Raw genomic sequence first — 14935 nt, 5'->3', positions numbered from 1 at the left:
GTTTTATAAGTTTAACCACTTGTGGAGTAAAGCAGAATGTGTTGATATTTATCCTAATATTAACTGTTTCGATCTTCAAATGATACTTTTAGTTTTAATATTTCAAGATTTGATGTAAACGTCTAAGGTTATCCTATCTATGGTCTTTCAGATAATACAGATTTTAGTCATCCCCCTCTTTAACACATTGAAGAAATAAGAAAACTTCCATTAGGGCCTAGAACAATAATAATAGCAGTGCAGGATGCTTAGGAAGCAGAGTCATGGTGTACGGCTGGGTGGGGGGCTGCACGGGGACAACAGTAGAAGGTACCACTCTCCTCTGCAGGTGCATCCCCAACACGATGGATGCAAATCCAGGGCAATGGTCATTTTTTTACCTTAGTCCCTGGTACAGTTATTTAATCAGAACCTAAGGTATTTAGCCACAAGTATCAGGAACCAGTAAGATGCTTAATGGATCAAAAAGTTTCTGAGGCCAGGAACACCACAAGTAATTAATTACTACTCTCAGGGCCAGTTTCACAGAATTTTCAGCAGTCTTTTTCACGTGTGAGGCATCATGCGGAGAAAAATTCTTTAGTAAAACACATGCATTCTTTTTTAAAGTGTTGGTGTTGGTGGCAGGATGGGTGTTTTGTAGAATAATTATATGGAAATACTGCTATGTGTTCTAGAACGAAGCGAACTTCATCTGGATAAAAAGCACATCTTTTTTAAGAAGTTAAGCTCTCCTATTTCATGACCAGAAACTGCAGGCCCTGTACTCTCATCTGGGTGGGTTAAAACCACTAAGTATTGACTCACTGCAGTGAGTGTGCGCGCGTCTGCGCGCAGGCGTGTGAGTGTGTGTGTGCGCATTTTCTTCTGCATCTGAAGGTGGGAGGCTCCATTTCCTTACTCAGGAAGCGAACTGGAATAGCAAAAGTTTGTCATGATGCCTGAATAAAACTGTTCATTCTTTTATCTGTAGTAGGCTAAGGTTGCTAACAGGATTTATAGGGTCATTACTTTCAACTGTTTCTTGACACCTAACAATATTATTTTAAGCTCCAGCCAAGTAATTATATAACGTCTCTCAGTAATGATCTGTTGCTTAAGATACACATTCTACTTTACCTTTCAACACATACTTGATAACCTCTCATTTACTAACTGTAATTGAGGCAAATTCAGTCTTGGCTAATTAGGGGCTCTCGGTACCCCTTCATATGTTATTCTTGGTGACATATCAATAGAATTACAGTTTACTTTTTATTTTTAATTACAGTAATAAAAATGTGCAACTTAAAAATATTAGAATGTTTAAGGACATTATAACTATTTTACAAATAACAAGTCCAATGTTCTACTGGGGATACACAGAATGACAAAACCTTCACAACCAAAACAGAATGGTGGCTTGTCAAGGGTTCCCCTTAGAAGCAAACTCACAGCCATGTCTGATGCTTAGCCATTGAAAGGAAAGTATACACCTATCACCAGGATAATCAAACTAGCACATCATTTTAATGTTGGCCTCCTGGCATCCACTTTAGTTAGCTCTGTTTGTTACTGCTGCCATACAAAAGGTCTTCAAAAGAAGTTTGGTGAATGAAGGGGAGTTTAAGTAGGAAATAACTTTATGAAGAAAGAAATTCTGGGACTTCCCTGGTGGTGCAGTGGTTAAGAATCCACCTGCCAATGCAGGGGACATTGGGTTCGAGCCCTGGTCCAGGAAGATACCACATGCCACGCAGCAACTAAGCCCGTGCGCCACAACTACTGAGCCTGCGCTCTAGAGGCCGCGAGCCACAACTACTGAGCTCGCGTGCAACAACTACTGAAGCCTGCGCACCTAGAGCCCGTGCTCCACAACAAGAGAAGCCACCACAATGAGAAGCCCGCGCACCGCAATGAAGAGTAGCCCCCGCTCACCGCAACTAGAGAAAGCCCGCGCACAGCAACGAAGACCCAACGCAGACAAAAATAAATAAATAAATAAATTTATAAAAAAAGAAAAGAAATTCTACCTCTGTTACAATCTGATGGCAAGCTTTGTAGTAAATAGGTCGCCAAGACAAAAAATTGAAGATGTTAAGAAACACACACACACACACACACACACACACACACACACACACACAGTGGCCTATTTCCAGAATGACTCTACCATTTTTTCACCATAGAAGATGTGCTTTAGCTATACCAAGAAGAAACATAATGGGAATAACATCAACTCAACTTTTCTGTTCAACATTTTTGAAAATTACCACATAAGCAAAAAAAGTAAAAGAGAACTTGGAAGTGAAACATATGCTTGTAAATTCAGAGCAATACCAAGTGGAAGCAGAAGTTGCTAATATGGTTTCAGTATTTTGTAAAGGAGCCAGCTGGATGGATGATAATTTTTCTACCCCTGCAGGGCATCAAAGCTTTTAGGAAATCATTCTTTTCACACATATTAACACTTAGCTTATTAAAACAGATGATACTTTTATTGTAAACAGCCTGGGTAGAGGCTAGAAACATAAAATATGAAAGATAAGGCTCATTTTGACCACCCAATCTGACAAACAGCAAACACTGACATGACAGACCATGGTGGAGATGATGACGTAGCAGGACCTTCTGTAACTGCCACAGCTGAAGTGTCACCATGAAGCCCGTGAACTGCTGTTATGAAAACATTTGCAGTAACTTGCATAATTAAATGAAACTGCCAGAAAAGCACTTCTAAAATGCAGAGAAGATGTACATAAATAAATACAGTTCAAAGCAAATACTCCATTTCAGAATCAGCACTGTAGTGAATTATGCCAAGTTATGTCACAAGCAAAGTACCATTTCCTTTGAACTGACTGCTGAATAATTACAAATGAGTGACAACATTGTTGTTGAAATGGACTGCTCTCTTAGTCTCTTTTACAGGTACTCGGTGAATGAAACTTGCTGATCAGGCCATCTAAAACCACAACCTCCCCATTCTAGGAGCTGCCATGCCTCAGTGAAGATCTTCACGAGACTACAGCAGTATTCTGTTAGCAAACGTCAGTACTGGAAAGCAAGATGAAAATGCACACTAACAGTACAGTGGCAGATATCTGCCTTTACTGCAGCTTATTTCTTTGTTTAAATGAAGAATATTATACTGACTTAAGAAAAACTTTTATAGTAGGGGCCAAATCCATTACAGTCTGATTCTGTTTATGGATTGCTGCAAAGGCAAGTGATGTAAACTATATACAACGGTAAACTGGATATCACCTTGCTTGCTAAAATTAACCTTAGAAGGATTTTGAGACTCTCACTCTAATAGTGACAGTTTTCAAGTACAGAAAAAAGCCAGTTAAGGCTTCTGTCAGCAGTCAAAGAAATAAAATGGGCAACTATATTAGCTGCGTAGAAGAAAAAGAAATAAAAAAAGAGAGTCTGCTTTGCAGACATACTATCAAAGTGTAACTGTTTCCTTCACAGTACAGCTGCAAAGCCAGCATGATTTGCAAGGGTACTTACATCAAACAACTTTTCTATATACATTTCCTCATTGACCTTTTCTCGAAGAATATCCTGGTTTTGCCGAACAAACATAATATAGGTGTCTGCCAGATCCATTCCTGGTTTCTGTTGTGAGGGAAAAGCACAGGGAATAAAACAATATCGCGTCTTGATTGTGAAAATGTTATTTAATCACCATCCTAGAAAATCATTCCTTATATCCTTTCAAAAGTTACAGTAGAAAAATATGCTTAAGATCAAATCAACAATGGACACCTTCAAATTCCATAATTAAAGTAAATGAACGTTTATTATTGAGGTCTATAACTTGAGGTCATAGTTACTTATCATTATTAAGATGATTAGAAATATGTGGTTGTAAGCTAGTAGATACTCTTTTTTTTTTTTAATGGCTAACTTGCTAGGTCAATATGCCAAGCAGTATAAATGAATACATTTTTCAAAAAAATTCCCACATGCAATAATCATTTCCTAATTGTAAGTTCAATTTCCTTTTCATCATTTCTGGCTGGTTTATCCATATATATTTTAAAAACTGTTAGCTTTCCTTGGTTTGCCTTCCTCAACTACTATGGGTGTTCAAGGGATACAAAATAAATTTTCTTATTAGGAAGATATTGAACAAAAAATATTTAATGCATTACAAAGTGAAATGCAAATCAAAATTTTGTGGGTTATCCATTGCTTCTACTCATGCATATTTATCAATACTACCTCAAGGATTTATATTATTTTAGAAATGCAATAAGAATACCGATGAACTAGTCTCCCATGAAGAGCCAAAGGTGTGGATTAGATAAGTTTCCAAAGTTACTCAACAGTTGGTGTCTTCTAATATTAGACAAGATAAGGCAGTTAATAGAATTCCTCCTCCCTACAGAGTCTACAGAATCAGCACCAGGGAGGGACAAAAACCTGAATGGCTCCTAGAGAGTTTTCCTCCTAAATTTATCTCTAGTTCTTCTTTTAGTTTCACACAGCTGGACTAGATGATCTGTATACTCTATACCTGGGGTTGATTCATAGTCTGTACTGAGTAAGTCATTTCATTAGAATAGGACAATAATGATGATGAAATGGTAGAACTGATGCCCGAATAAGTCAATGTCAGTCGTGCATAATTTCTTATCTATAGGATGCACTTACAAACTCCATCAATGGACTCTTTGTAAAAGTAAATAACGTAAGGAAACTAGGTGAAAGAGGATATGAATCATTTAACTATTACTACCGCAGGAAAGACAAGATATACATCTGAGTGATGCTAGGACAGTAGTAGTGCCTTTTCCTTAAATGAAGGACAAAGTTCTTATCACTTCTTTTTCCGGGAGGGGATTGTATTTTATGTATTGATACAATGATAAAACTGCCCATCTCTTAACCAGTGCACAGTATAGACATTGGGCATATCTCATTAATAAAAATTAATTTGATTTTTTGGTAACAAAGTTATTTCTGGGCAATGAAAATCACAGAAAGTTCTTATATATTTACCTCTTATATTTAGCCGAAAGGGAAATTTATACCACATGGACGGAAGGATCCTTTCAAACATAACCTTGAGGGGGCTTCCCTGGTGGCGCAGTGGTTGAGAATCTGCCTGCCAATGCAGGGGACACCGGTTCGAGCCCTGATCTGGGAAGATCCCACATGCCGTGGAGCAACTGGGCCCGTGAGCCACAGCTACTGAGTCTGTGCGTCTGGAGCCTGTGCTCCGCAACAAGAGAGGCCACGACAGTGAGAGGCCCGCGCACCGTGATGAAGAGTGGCCCCCGCTCGCCGCAACTAGAGAAAGCCCTCGCACAGATTTGAAGACCCAACACAGCCAAAAAAATAAATAAATTTATAAAACAAAACCCATAACCTTGTTATAACAAAATTCGTGACTAGCTATAATCTGAAACAACTATTTATATAAATGTCTTCACTGATCTTTCCTTCCAGAGCATCCGTACACAATGTAGGAAATATATTCCAAACTTAATGGAGACAACTTACCAAATTCATGCCTTCACTATTTTTCTACATAATTCTCATAAGCAATGTCTGAAAGTTTAAATAATTACAAGGCTACTCAAGAGAAGCCTAGGTTATTTTCTTCTTTGGGGGCGAGGGCTGTTATACATAAGTTTTTCCAGTAAAAAGGCAGGGTAATTTGTACAAGATTACTAACTACTATTAACGGTTGAAGATAGCTAGCCCATAAGATAAGGATTTCTCTCGGTGCCTCTCAAATTTGTCAAGACACTGAAACTGTGAACATTCAGAAAGGATACTGCCGCAGAATGAAAATGACAGGAGAACGACTTTCTATACATGATAACAAGTCAGCTCCACATCTGAGTTTCAGTCAGGTGCTTAGAAACAAAATGCTGTGATATATATAATACCAAGGCAGCTGGGCACAGCCCAGAGGAACTGAGAGTTAAGAATCAACACATGAGAGGCGTGCCTCCTCCACCATTTTTCCCCACCGCTACCCCATTTTTATTTCTGCCTTTCAAAAGAAGAGTACGCTTAGAAGTTTAAACTAGTCAATCACTTGACCCATCAGACTCACTGGAAACTGAGTTACAGCCAGGAGAAATGGAGAATGATGGCTTTAAACGCTTGCCGCAGACCCGAAGGTAATTTTTTTCCCATTTCCTTGATCACTTTTAAGATAACATTAGACATCATGAAACACTGTCCAGGAAGAATTTATCTTTTGTCATCTAAAACTAACAAATACTTTTACAGTTTAAGCCTAAGAGAAAACTCAGTGCTATTCCCTTCCGCAGACCCGAGGGATATAATACTGAAATCTGTAAGCTGAGACAGTTCTACAGCTCTCTAAGAAAATCACAACCGTGGTTGAGGGTGTGAAGTAAAGCTCATTTAAAAGTTTATTTCAACAAATTAAGTGCTGTTTTTTTCTTTTTGAAATTACATTTTCTCCCCTTTGGCAAATTAAGATCCACTTGCCTAGAAAACAAAACCTACAATTCTTACATTCCTCATTAGCATTATTTCTTCCTTTATCTTTGAGCTGTTTACGTATTCTTGCAACTGTGACATACAGGAATTTCACACCTAGTGAATATATTTTCATGTAGCTTGTGGCATGAGACTATAATCATTAAAAGAATATACACAAGTAAGGATAACTGCAACAGCTGGTGACATTTACCAATTAGAATTATAGTTCTTTAAAACACTTTATCCTTCCTTTGGTGTATGAAGGGTAATTATCTCTGATAAACTGCTGAAAAAGATGTAATTTTCCTTTTAAACAGTTTCTACTTACAGTACAAATGTGTTTGGATAGAAGACATTATCGCTGGTTCAGTGCTCCTTTGTGCAAAGACTCTGTTTTATGGCAGTAAGATCTACATATTTTGGAAGTCACTGCGTCTCACTCCATTATTACATGTTATCTTATTAGGAAATAAAGTTTAGTTAAAAAAGCAAAAAACTGAACACACTCAGTTAAGTTTTTGTTTGCTGGTGTGTAAATGAAAAGCATGCATGTGACTGCATCACCAGGTAGAATATTGCTACACATTCTGGTGCAAGTGGGTGTCTCCAACCTTATCAAAGGAGCAGCCTGTTAAACTTCAACAACTGTAGATCTGGATGAATTTTTATCAAGGATATTTTGTTCTGGAGAGCTACATTTAGAAATCTTCGCTATATTTGTAATTACAGTTTTCTTAATGAACGAGAAAATAACAATTAAAAACCACATAGCGAGCACATTATGTATTAAATACCACTAAGAGAGAGTAAATGTTGTTTTTCATTCTCCCATTTAAAACTTTGAGATCACGCAGCGTAGAGAATGGGATTGAGGACATGGGGTCGGGGGAAGGGTAGGCTGGGACGAAGTGAGAGAGTGGCATGGACATATATACACTACCAAATGGAAAACAGATAGCTAGTGGGAAGCAGCCACATAGCACAGGGAGATCAGCTCAGTGCTTTGTGACCACCTAGAGGGGTGGGATAAGGAGGATGGGAGGTAGACACGAGAGGGAGGGGATATGGGGATATATGTATATGTATAGCTGGTTCACTTTGTTATAAAGCAGAAACTAACACACCATTGTAAAACAGTTATACTCCAATAAAGATGTTAAAAAAAAAACACAAAAAACTTTGAGATCCTCAGTTCATTAAGCACTAACTTCTCCATCTTGTTTCTTAGGGTAGTCATCTCTAAATCAAAATAAGCCTTCCTGGATTGCTTCTAATTCGATTCAGAAAAGAACAGAATTTGGCTAACGAAGTTATAGTAAAAGGATACAAATATCTAAAAACATTCCCCCACGAGCATAAAGAAATCAAATATGGACGGGAATGGAGTATGGTAAGGTGAGCTCCTCTGACTTTGGCTGCATAATAGAATACACCAGCGAGGGAATGAGTTTAAGTAAGGATGCAGACTCCAGCACATTTTTTTCGAGCGCTAATCACTGGTTAACCCAGTGAGATGAAAATGCCGTTTAAAAAAAAAGAAAAGCAAAAAATTCCTTGTTAATTACACACTGCAAATGCTCTTACTTCCTGCTGCTACACCTAATCCCACAGGTGCAAGTCTTCACTTTCCCCATTCATGGGTGGGTGGGTGCAATGCTGCAGACATTTTTCACAGCTACAGATTTAGATACAGAAGAAGCCCGTTTAACCTTCCACAGGAGGTTAACAATACACTATGCAAACACTGTCATGGTGTCTATTTAACAAGGAGACAAATTTTTTTTTTTTTTTTTCCTGCGGTACACGGGCCTCTCACTGTTGTGGCCTCTCCCATTGCGGAGCACAGGCTCCGGACGCGCAGGCTCAGCGGCCATGGCTCATGGGCCCAGCCGCTCCGCGGCATGTGGGAATCTTCCCGAACCGGGGCACGAACCCGTGTCCCCTGCATCGGCAGGCGGACTCTCAACCACTGCGCCACCAGGGAAGCCCTCCCACTAGGTTTTAGTCACTGATCCTAGTTCTATCCTCTTGATTGATACAGACTGAGGCTTCTTTAAATGGGAACTCCATGTATTAAACATGACTCTCTTGTCTCTCAGCGTTTTCCTCTCTCAAGGATAATATTCCAATTTCCCTTTTTTTCTTTATAAGCCATTATTTCCAGATCCCCTTAACTATGCTGGCTGCTCTCTTCAAAAGGAGGTAAAGTAAAAACTATATGTCGTTTTTAAAAGACTACAGATGGATTTTCCCACAATAACACAGATGTGAACAAGATAGTATAGAGCAGAATGATTATTTTTTAGAATCTGGACACTAGATTTATTATAATCAGTAATAATGTATGACGACAACTAACATTTATTGATCACTAATTTCATTCCAGGAATCCTGAAAAGTGCTTAACATATTTACAACAAGCCTAGAAGTGGTATAATTCTATTTCCATTTGATAAAGTAATTGATGTCCACACAGGTACATGCCTATGTCCAAACTCATCTAATGATGGACATTAAATATGTGCAGTTTTAAATATATCAATTATACCTCAATAAAGCTGTAAAAAAAAAAAAAGGAAACTGATGCCCAAGGTCATACAGATACTGAGCAAAAGTGATGGAGCAAGGGTTCAAACTCAAGCAGTCTGGCTCCTGAGTTTGGGTTTGTAACTTCTCTGTTGTGCTACCTTGTGTTTGTTTTTTTAAGCAGCTACTTTATATTATGGTCTCACTTAATTTTTCATACAACTTTTTAACATACATTGCTATCATCTATATCCTCCCTACCTTATAGGGAGGCAATATTTTTGGGGGGGTGGTTAGTTTTAATATTCTACTTTAAATCTACTGAAGTTTTGGGTTGGGCCTAGTGTTCACGTCTGTAAAGCTAAAGTGAATGTTTTCATGCTGGTCCTATATCTACTATAGCCATTCTCCCTTCCCCTCTCTCAGGTCTGAGTTCCCTTCATCTAAGTTACTGTTGAGAAGGGGGAACAGATTCACCCCCTCGAGGTCTTGCTTTTCTTATATGTCTAAGGGCTTTGCCACCATGAACATTCCAAGGTTCTATGATGGAGCCTTGAACTGTGCAACTACAACAGGAACTGCTCTCCAGAATAGGGTTGTTTAACCAAGAAAAAATCTACCAAACCATCCGAAGGTCACAGTTTATCACCCTGATTAGAAAGCTATCACGAGGGTGGGAAGGGGTCGGCTACTAGCTTCTTTGCTAAGAAGGAGGAGATAATGAAATTCACTTCTGTTCAGGAACATACTGATGATTTTTCTCTTATGTATGATATTTTTTCTTTCATAAAGAAGTGTCATGAAAGTACAGATTACAAAATACATAAGACTATGTTCATAACATGTTATATTTAAATGACTTGATTTGAATCATTTTCTGTTATTGACTCTTTTTTAACATCTTTATTGGAGCATAATTGCTTTACAATGTTGTGTTAGTTTCTGCTGTATAACAAAGTGAATACATATACATATATCCCCATAAACCCTCCCTCTTGCATCTCCCTCCCACCCTCCCTATCCCACCCCTCTAGGTGGTCACAAAGCACCGAGCTGATCTCCCTGTGCTATGTGGCTGCTTCCCACTAGCTATCTATTTTACATTTGGTAGTATATATATGTCCATGCCACTCTCTCACTTTGTCCCAGCTTACCCTTCCCCCTCCCAGTGTCCTCAAGTCCATTCTCTACATCTGCATCTTTATTCCTGTCCTGACCCTAGGTTCTTCAGAACCTTTTTTTTTGCTTTTTAGATTCCATATATATATGTGTTAGCATACGGTATTTGCTTTTCTCTTTCTGACTTACTTCACTCTGTATGACAGACTCTGGGTCCATCCACCTCACTACAAATAACTCAATTTCGTTTCCTTTTATGGCTGAGTAATATTCCATTGTATATATGTGCCACATCTTCTTTATCCATTCATCTGTTAATGGACACTCAGGCTGCTTCCATGTCCTGGCTATTGTAAATAGTGCTGCAATGAACTTTGTGGTACATGACTCTTTTTGAATTATGGTTTCCTCAGGGTATATGCCCAGTAGTGGGATTGCTGGGTCGTATGGTAGTTCTATTTTTAGCTCTTTAAGGAACCTCCATACTGTTCTCCATAGTGACTGTATCAGTTTACATTCACACCAACAGTGCAAGAGGGTTCCCTTTTCTCCACACCCTCTCCAGCATTTATTATCGTAGATTTTTTGATGATGGCCATTCTGACTGGTGTGAGGTGAGACCTCATTGTGGTTGTGATTTGCATTTCTCTAATGCTTACTGATGCTGAGCATCCTTTCACGTGTTTGTTGGCAATCTGTACATCTTCTTTGGAGAAATGTCAGTTTAGGTCTTCTGCCCATTTTTGGATTGGGTTGTTTGTTTTGTTGATATTGCGCTGCGTGAGCTGCCTGTATATTTTGGAGGTTAATCCTTTGTCGGTTGCTTCATCTGCAAATATTTTCTCCCATTTGTTATTGACTCTTATACATCTTCAGCTGTGCTATAATTATATGGAATACCTGACAATCAAGTATGTACTAGGATCATGAATTCCTCCTTCTCTTTTGTGTTAGGAATGCCACTTGATATCATAGATAATTTTATATTTCTAACGCTTCATTTCATAAAATGTATTTTTTATTTTTTGCTTTTTCAAAATCTCAAAAATGAGATTATTTGCTAGAAGATGTTGTTCATTTCTCTGAAGAATTTTTTTTCTAGCTCTTTACCTTACTATCATCTTCTAAGTGACATTTATGGGCTCTGTTGTTTCTTGGATGGAATAGGACAGAGATCTAGAATTCACAGAATGATAGAATATCACAGTTAGAGGGACTAATGCAGTTTATATAACTTATTCATCCATTTTATAGATAACTAAACTGAGGCCACTGAAGTGAAGTAATGCCCAGGGTCATACAGTTAATCCAAGGGCACAGAGCAGCATAAGAGGAATTAAACCTCAGGTATTAAGTCCTAGTCCATTGCCCTTTAATTTTTTTAAATTTTAGAATAATTTCAGATTTATAGAAAAATTGTGAAGATTGTATGGAGAATTCCCATTTACTCCCCACTAAGTTTCCCCTATTATTAATATCTTACATTAGTATGGTATATTTGTTACAATTAATGAATAATGATACATTATGAACTAAAGTCTATACTTTATTCATATTTCTTTAGTTTTTACCTAATGTCCTTCTTATGTTCCATGATCCTGTCCAGAAGACCTCATTACATTTAATTAGTCATTATGTCTCCTTAACCTCTTCCTGTCAATTTATAAGACTTTCCTTCTTTTTGATGATCTTGACAATTTGAGTACTGGTCAGATATTCTGTAGACTGTCCCTTTATTGGGACGTGTCTGTTGTTTTTCCTCTGATTAGACTGGAGTTATAGGCTTCTGGAAGGAGACCACAGAATATTTATCAAGAATAAATATTATCTATATAATTTATCACTGTTGATGTTGACCTCAGTAAACTGGCTGAGGTAATACTGTCAGGTTTCTCCCTGATAAATCCATTCTCCTCACCCTCCTTTTCATACTGTGCTCTTTGGAAGGGAGTTGCTATGTACAGCCTTAAGGAGTACGGAGTTATACTGTCTCCTTGGAAGTATCCACATTATTTATTTGGAATTCTTCTGCTTGGGAGATTTATCTTTTCCATTTCTTTTTTTTCTGGCAGCGCCGCACAAAGGATCTTAGTTCCCTGACTAGGGATCGAAACTGCGCCGCCCGCATTGGAAGCACCGAGTCTTAACCACTGTACCACCAGGGAAGTCCTTCCCCCATTTATTTATTTATTTATTTATTTAATTTTTGGCTGTGTTGGGTCTCCGTTCCTGTGCGAGGGCTTTCTCTAGTTGCGGCGAGCGGGGGCCACTCTTCATCGCAGTGTGCGGGCCTCTCACTGTCGCGGCCTCTCTTGTGGCGGAGCACAGGATCCAGACGCGCAGGCTCAGCAGTTGCGGCTCATGGGCCCAGCTCATGGGATCTTCCCAGACCCGGGCTCGAACCCATGTCCCCTGCATTGGCAGGCAGATTCTCAACCACTGCGCCACCAGGGAAGCCCCCCTCCCCATTTATTTATTCAGTCAATCATTTACTTACGTCAGTATGGACTAACAGATATATATTTTATACTTTGTGTTATAAGCTAACACTACCTAATTTATCTGGTTGCTGAACTTACTCTAGCTCAGGCCATTGGGAGCTCTCTCAGGGGTCTCCTGGGTCCCTTTAACATATCTCCTATCACTGTGGGTTTTTCTTTCTAGACACTTCCTTACTTTCTCTGACACATATACAAGATGCTCCAGGCTCATCTTGTGTTTCCTGCCCCAGTCCTAGTGTCAGCCATTTCTTCAAGGAATCCTGGTTCATTTTATTGGAGACTAGAGACCACGATCTGGGCACTGGGTGTGCTTGTAGCTACTGGGATATCACTGCTTCTAGGCTCTCTCAGCTAACAAACTGAGGAAATATATGTGTATATACTAACCCGTGCATATACGTATATCTAAAAATATTTCTATATGCAACCAGCTCTATCTATATTAAGCTAAAGACAAGTTCACATTGATGGCTCCAACTCCAATCCATTACCACAGGGATAATTCTAGCCTCTTCCTCCTGTTTGTCTTCAACAACTCACTCCATGGGAAACTTGGCTCCCACCAGCCACCACCCTTTACTTAATTGTTCAATTCCATTATACACATAGAGTGGTTTCTGAATTGTTAACCTGGGAGGAAACACTTTCTCAACAAGAGTACAATGTTTATGTACAGTTCCTTTTTCCTTTATTTTTACATATGCCACCCATTTCAAAAGTGACTCAGATCAGCACTTTTTTCCTTCAACTTTTTTTAGTGAGGTTATTCCATACATTTGCAGTAGGGTTTAGATTATTTTATCACAGTCTCCATCCTAGGATCCCATGATATCCTAATTGATTAAAAAAATTTTTTCATATATTCAGGTTCAATTTTTGTGCTATAAAGTTAGGACTTGACAGAAGCATAGTGTTTTATATCTATCATTACAGTATTACATGGAATAGTCTCACTGCTCCAAAAAGTTCCCTTGGCTTCACCTATTCAAGTCTCCCTGACCTTGAACTTATGGTAACCATTAACCTGTTTGTAATCTTTATACAGTTTATTTATAGTTTTTTAGATGTAGTTTTCCCTTTTAGAATGTGATATAAATGATATCATACAGTACGTAGCCTTCTCAGACTGGCTTCTTTCACTTAGCAATATGCCTTTAAGATTCATCTGTGTCTTCGTGTCGCCTGATAGCTAATTTTTCTTCTTCTTCTTTTTTTTTTTTGCTGACTAGTACTCCAATTGTATGGATATACCACTGCTTGTTTATCCATTCACTGACTGAAAGACATTTTGGTTGCTTCCAATTCTTGAATATGAATAAAATTGCTATGAACACTTGTGTGCAGGTTTTGGTTGTGGACATATGTTTTCAAATCAGTTGGATAAATACCTAGGAGTGCAATCGGTGGTTTGCTAAAGACTATATTTAGCTTTGTAAGAAACTGCGAAATGGTCTTCCAAAATGGCTGTACCATTTTGTATTTCCACCAGCGATGAATGAGAGTCCCTACTGCTCTGCATCCTTGTCAACATTTTGCTACTGTCAGTTTTTAAATTTTAGCCATGCTAATAGGTGATAGTATCTTATTGTTTTAATTTTCATTTCTCTAATGACAAATGATGTTGAGCATCTTTTCATTTGCCTATTTGATACCTATATGTCTTCACTGCAATGTCTGTTCTTATCTTTTGACCATCTTTTAATTGGGCTGTTTGTTTTCTTATTGTTGAGTATTAAGAGTTCTTTGTACATTTTAGATACAAGTCCTTGATCAAATATATGTCTGTGGCTTGTCTTTTCATTCCCTTAACAGTGCAGAGCAGTCAATTATTAAGTCCAACTTACAATGTTTTTCTTTCATGGATGCTTTTGGTGTTGTATCTAATACCTTATCACCAAACTTAAGGCCATAAATATTTTCTCTATGTTTTCTTCTAGAAGAGTTTTATATTGTAGTTTGCATTTTACAGGTAGGTTTTTGATCAGTTTTGAGTTAATTTCTGTGAAAGGTGAGCCAGTGTTGTTTTTTTTCTCATAAGGTTCTCCTTAAAAGACTGCTTCAGAAAGGTATCTTGCTGGAGTTTTAGCATAAACAAACAAACAAACAAACAAACAAAAACAGTAACAGCCAACAGCACCTCATAGCTTTTGAAGTTAATGCTTACAGACATCAATACTAGAGGTGTAATGTCTGGATCTAAGGGAGAAACTCTTCCTATAGCAATCTGCCATGGCCAGACCATATCTATGGTTTAGTATGCTTTGCTCTGGGTGGCAACTTGATTTAATAGTGAAATTGGTAAGCTGGAATTCATCTAGAGAGCGATTGGTATG

At 38.3% G+C, this 14935-nt stretch overlaps 1 protein-coding gene across 9 annotated transcripts in view; it reads right to left on the bottom strand.

The window, feature by feature from the left end:
* Positions 1–14935, bottom strand: part of CADPS2 (calcium dependent secretion activator 2) — a 483666-nt gene that overhangs the window by 22225 nt on the left and 446506 nt on the right. For 5 of the 9 annotated variants that reach the window (XM_027102072.1, XM_027102071.1, XM_027102070.1 and 2 more), the window contains one exon: positions 3496–3603. In XM_027102072.1, coding sequence (XP_026957873.1) covers positions 3496–3603 — 108 coding nt within the window. Of the gene's footprint in view, positions 1–2231; positions 2656–3495; positions 3604–14935 lie in introns of those variants that run through there. The other 4 variants (XM_027102065.1, XM_027102067.1, XM_027102066.1 and 1 more) reach the window with 3 other exon arrangements.

Source organism: Aethalodelphis obliquidens, unplaced genomic scaffold (assembly GCF_003676395.1).
Source record: "Aethalodelphis obliquidens isolate GAN/ISIS:26980383/991018 unplaced genomic scaffold, ASM367639v1 scaffold5, whole genome shotgun sequence".
NCBI lineage: Eukaryota > Metazoa > Chordata > Mammalia > Artiodactyla > Delphinidae > Aethalodelphis > Aethalodelphis obliquidens.
This window is presented reverse-complemented; position numbering and strand designations above follow the sequence as displayed.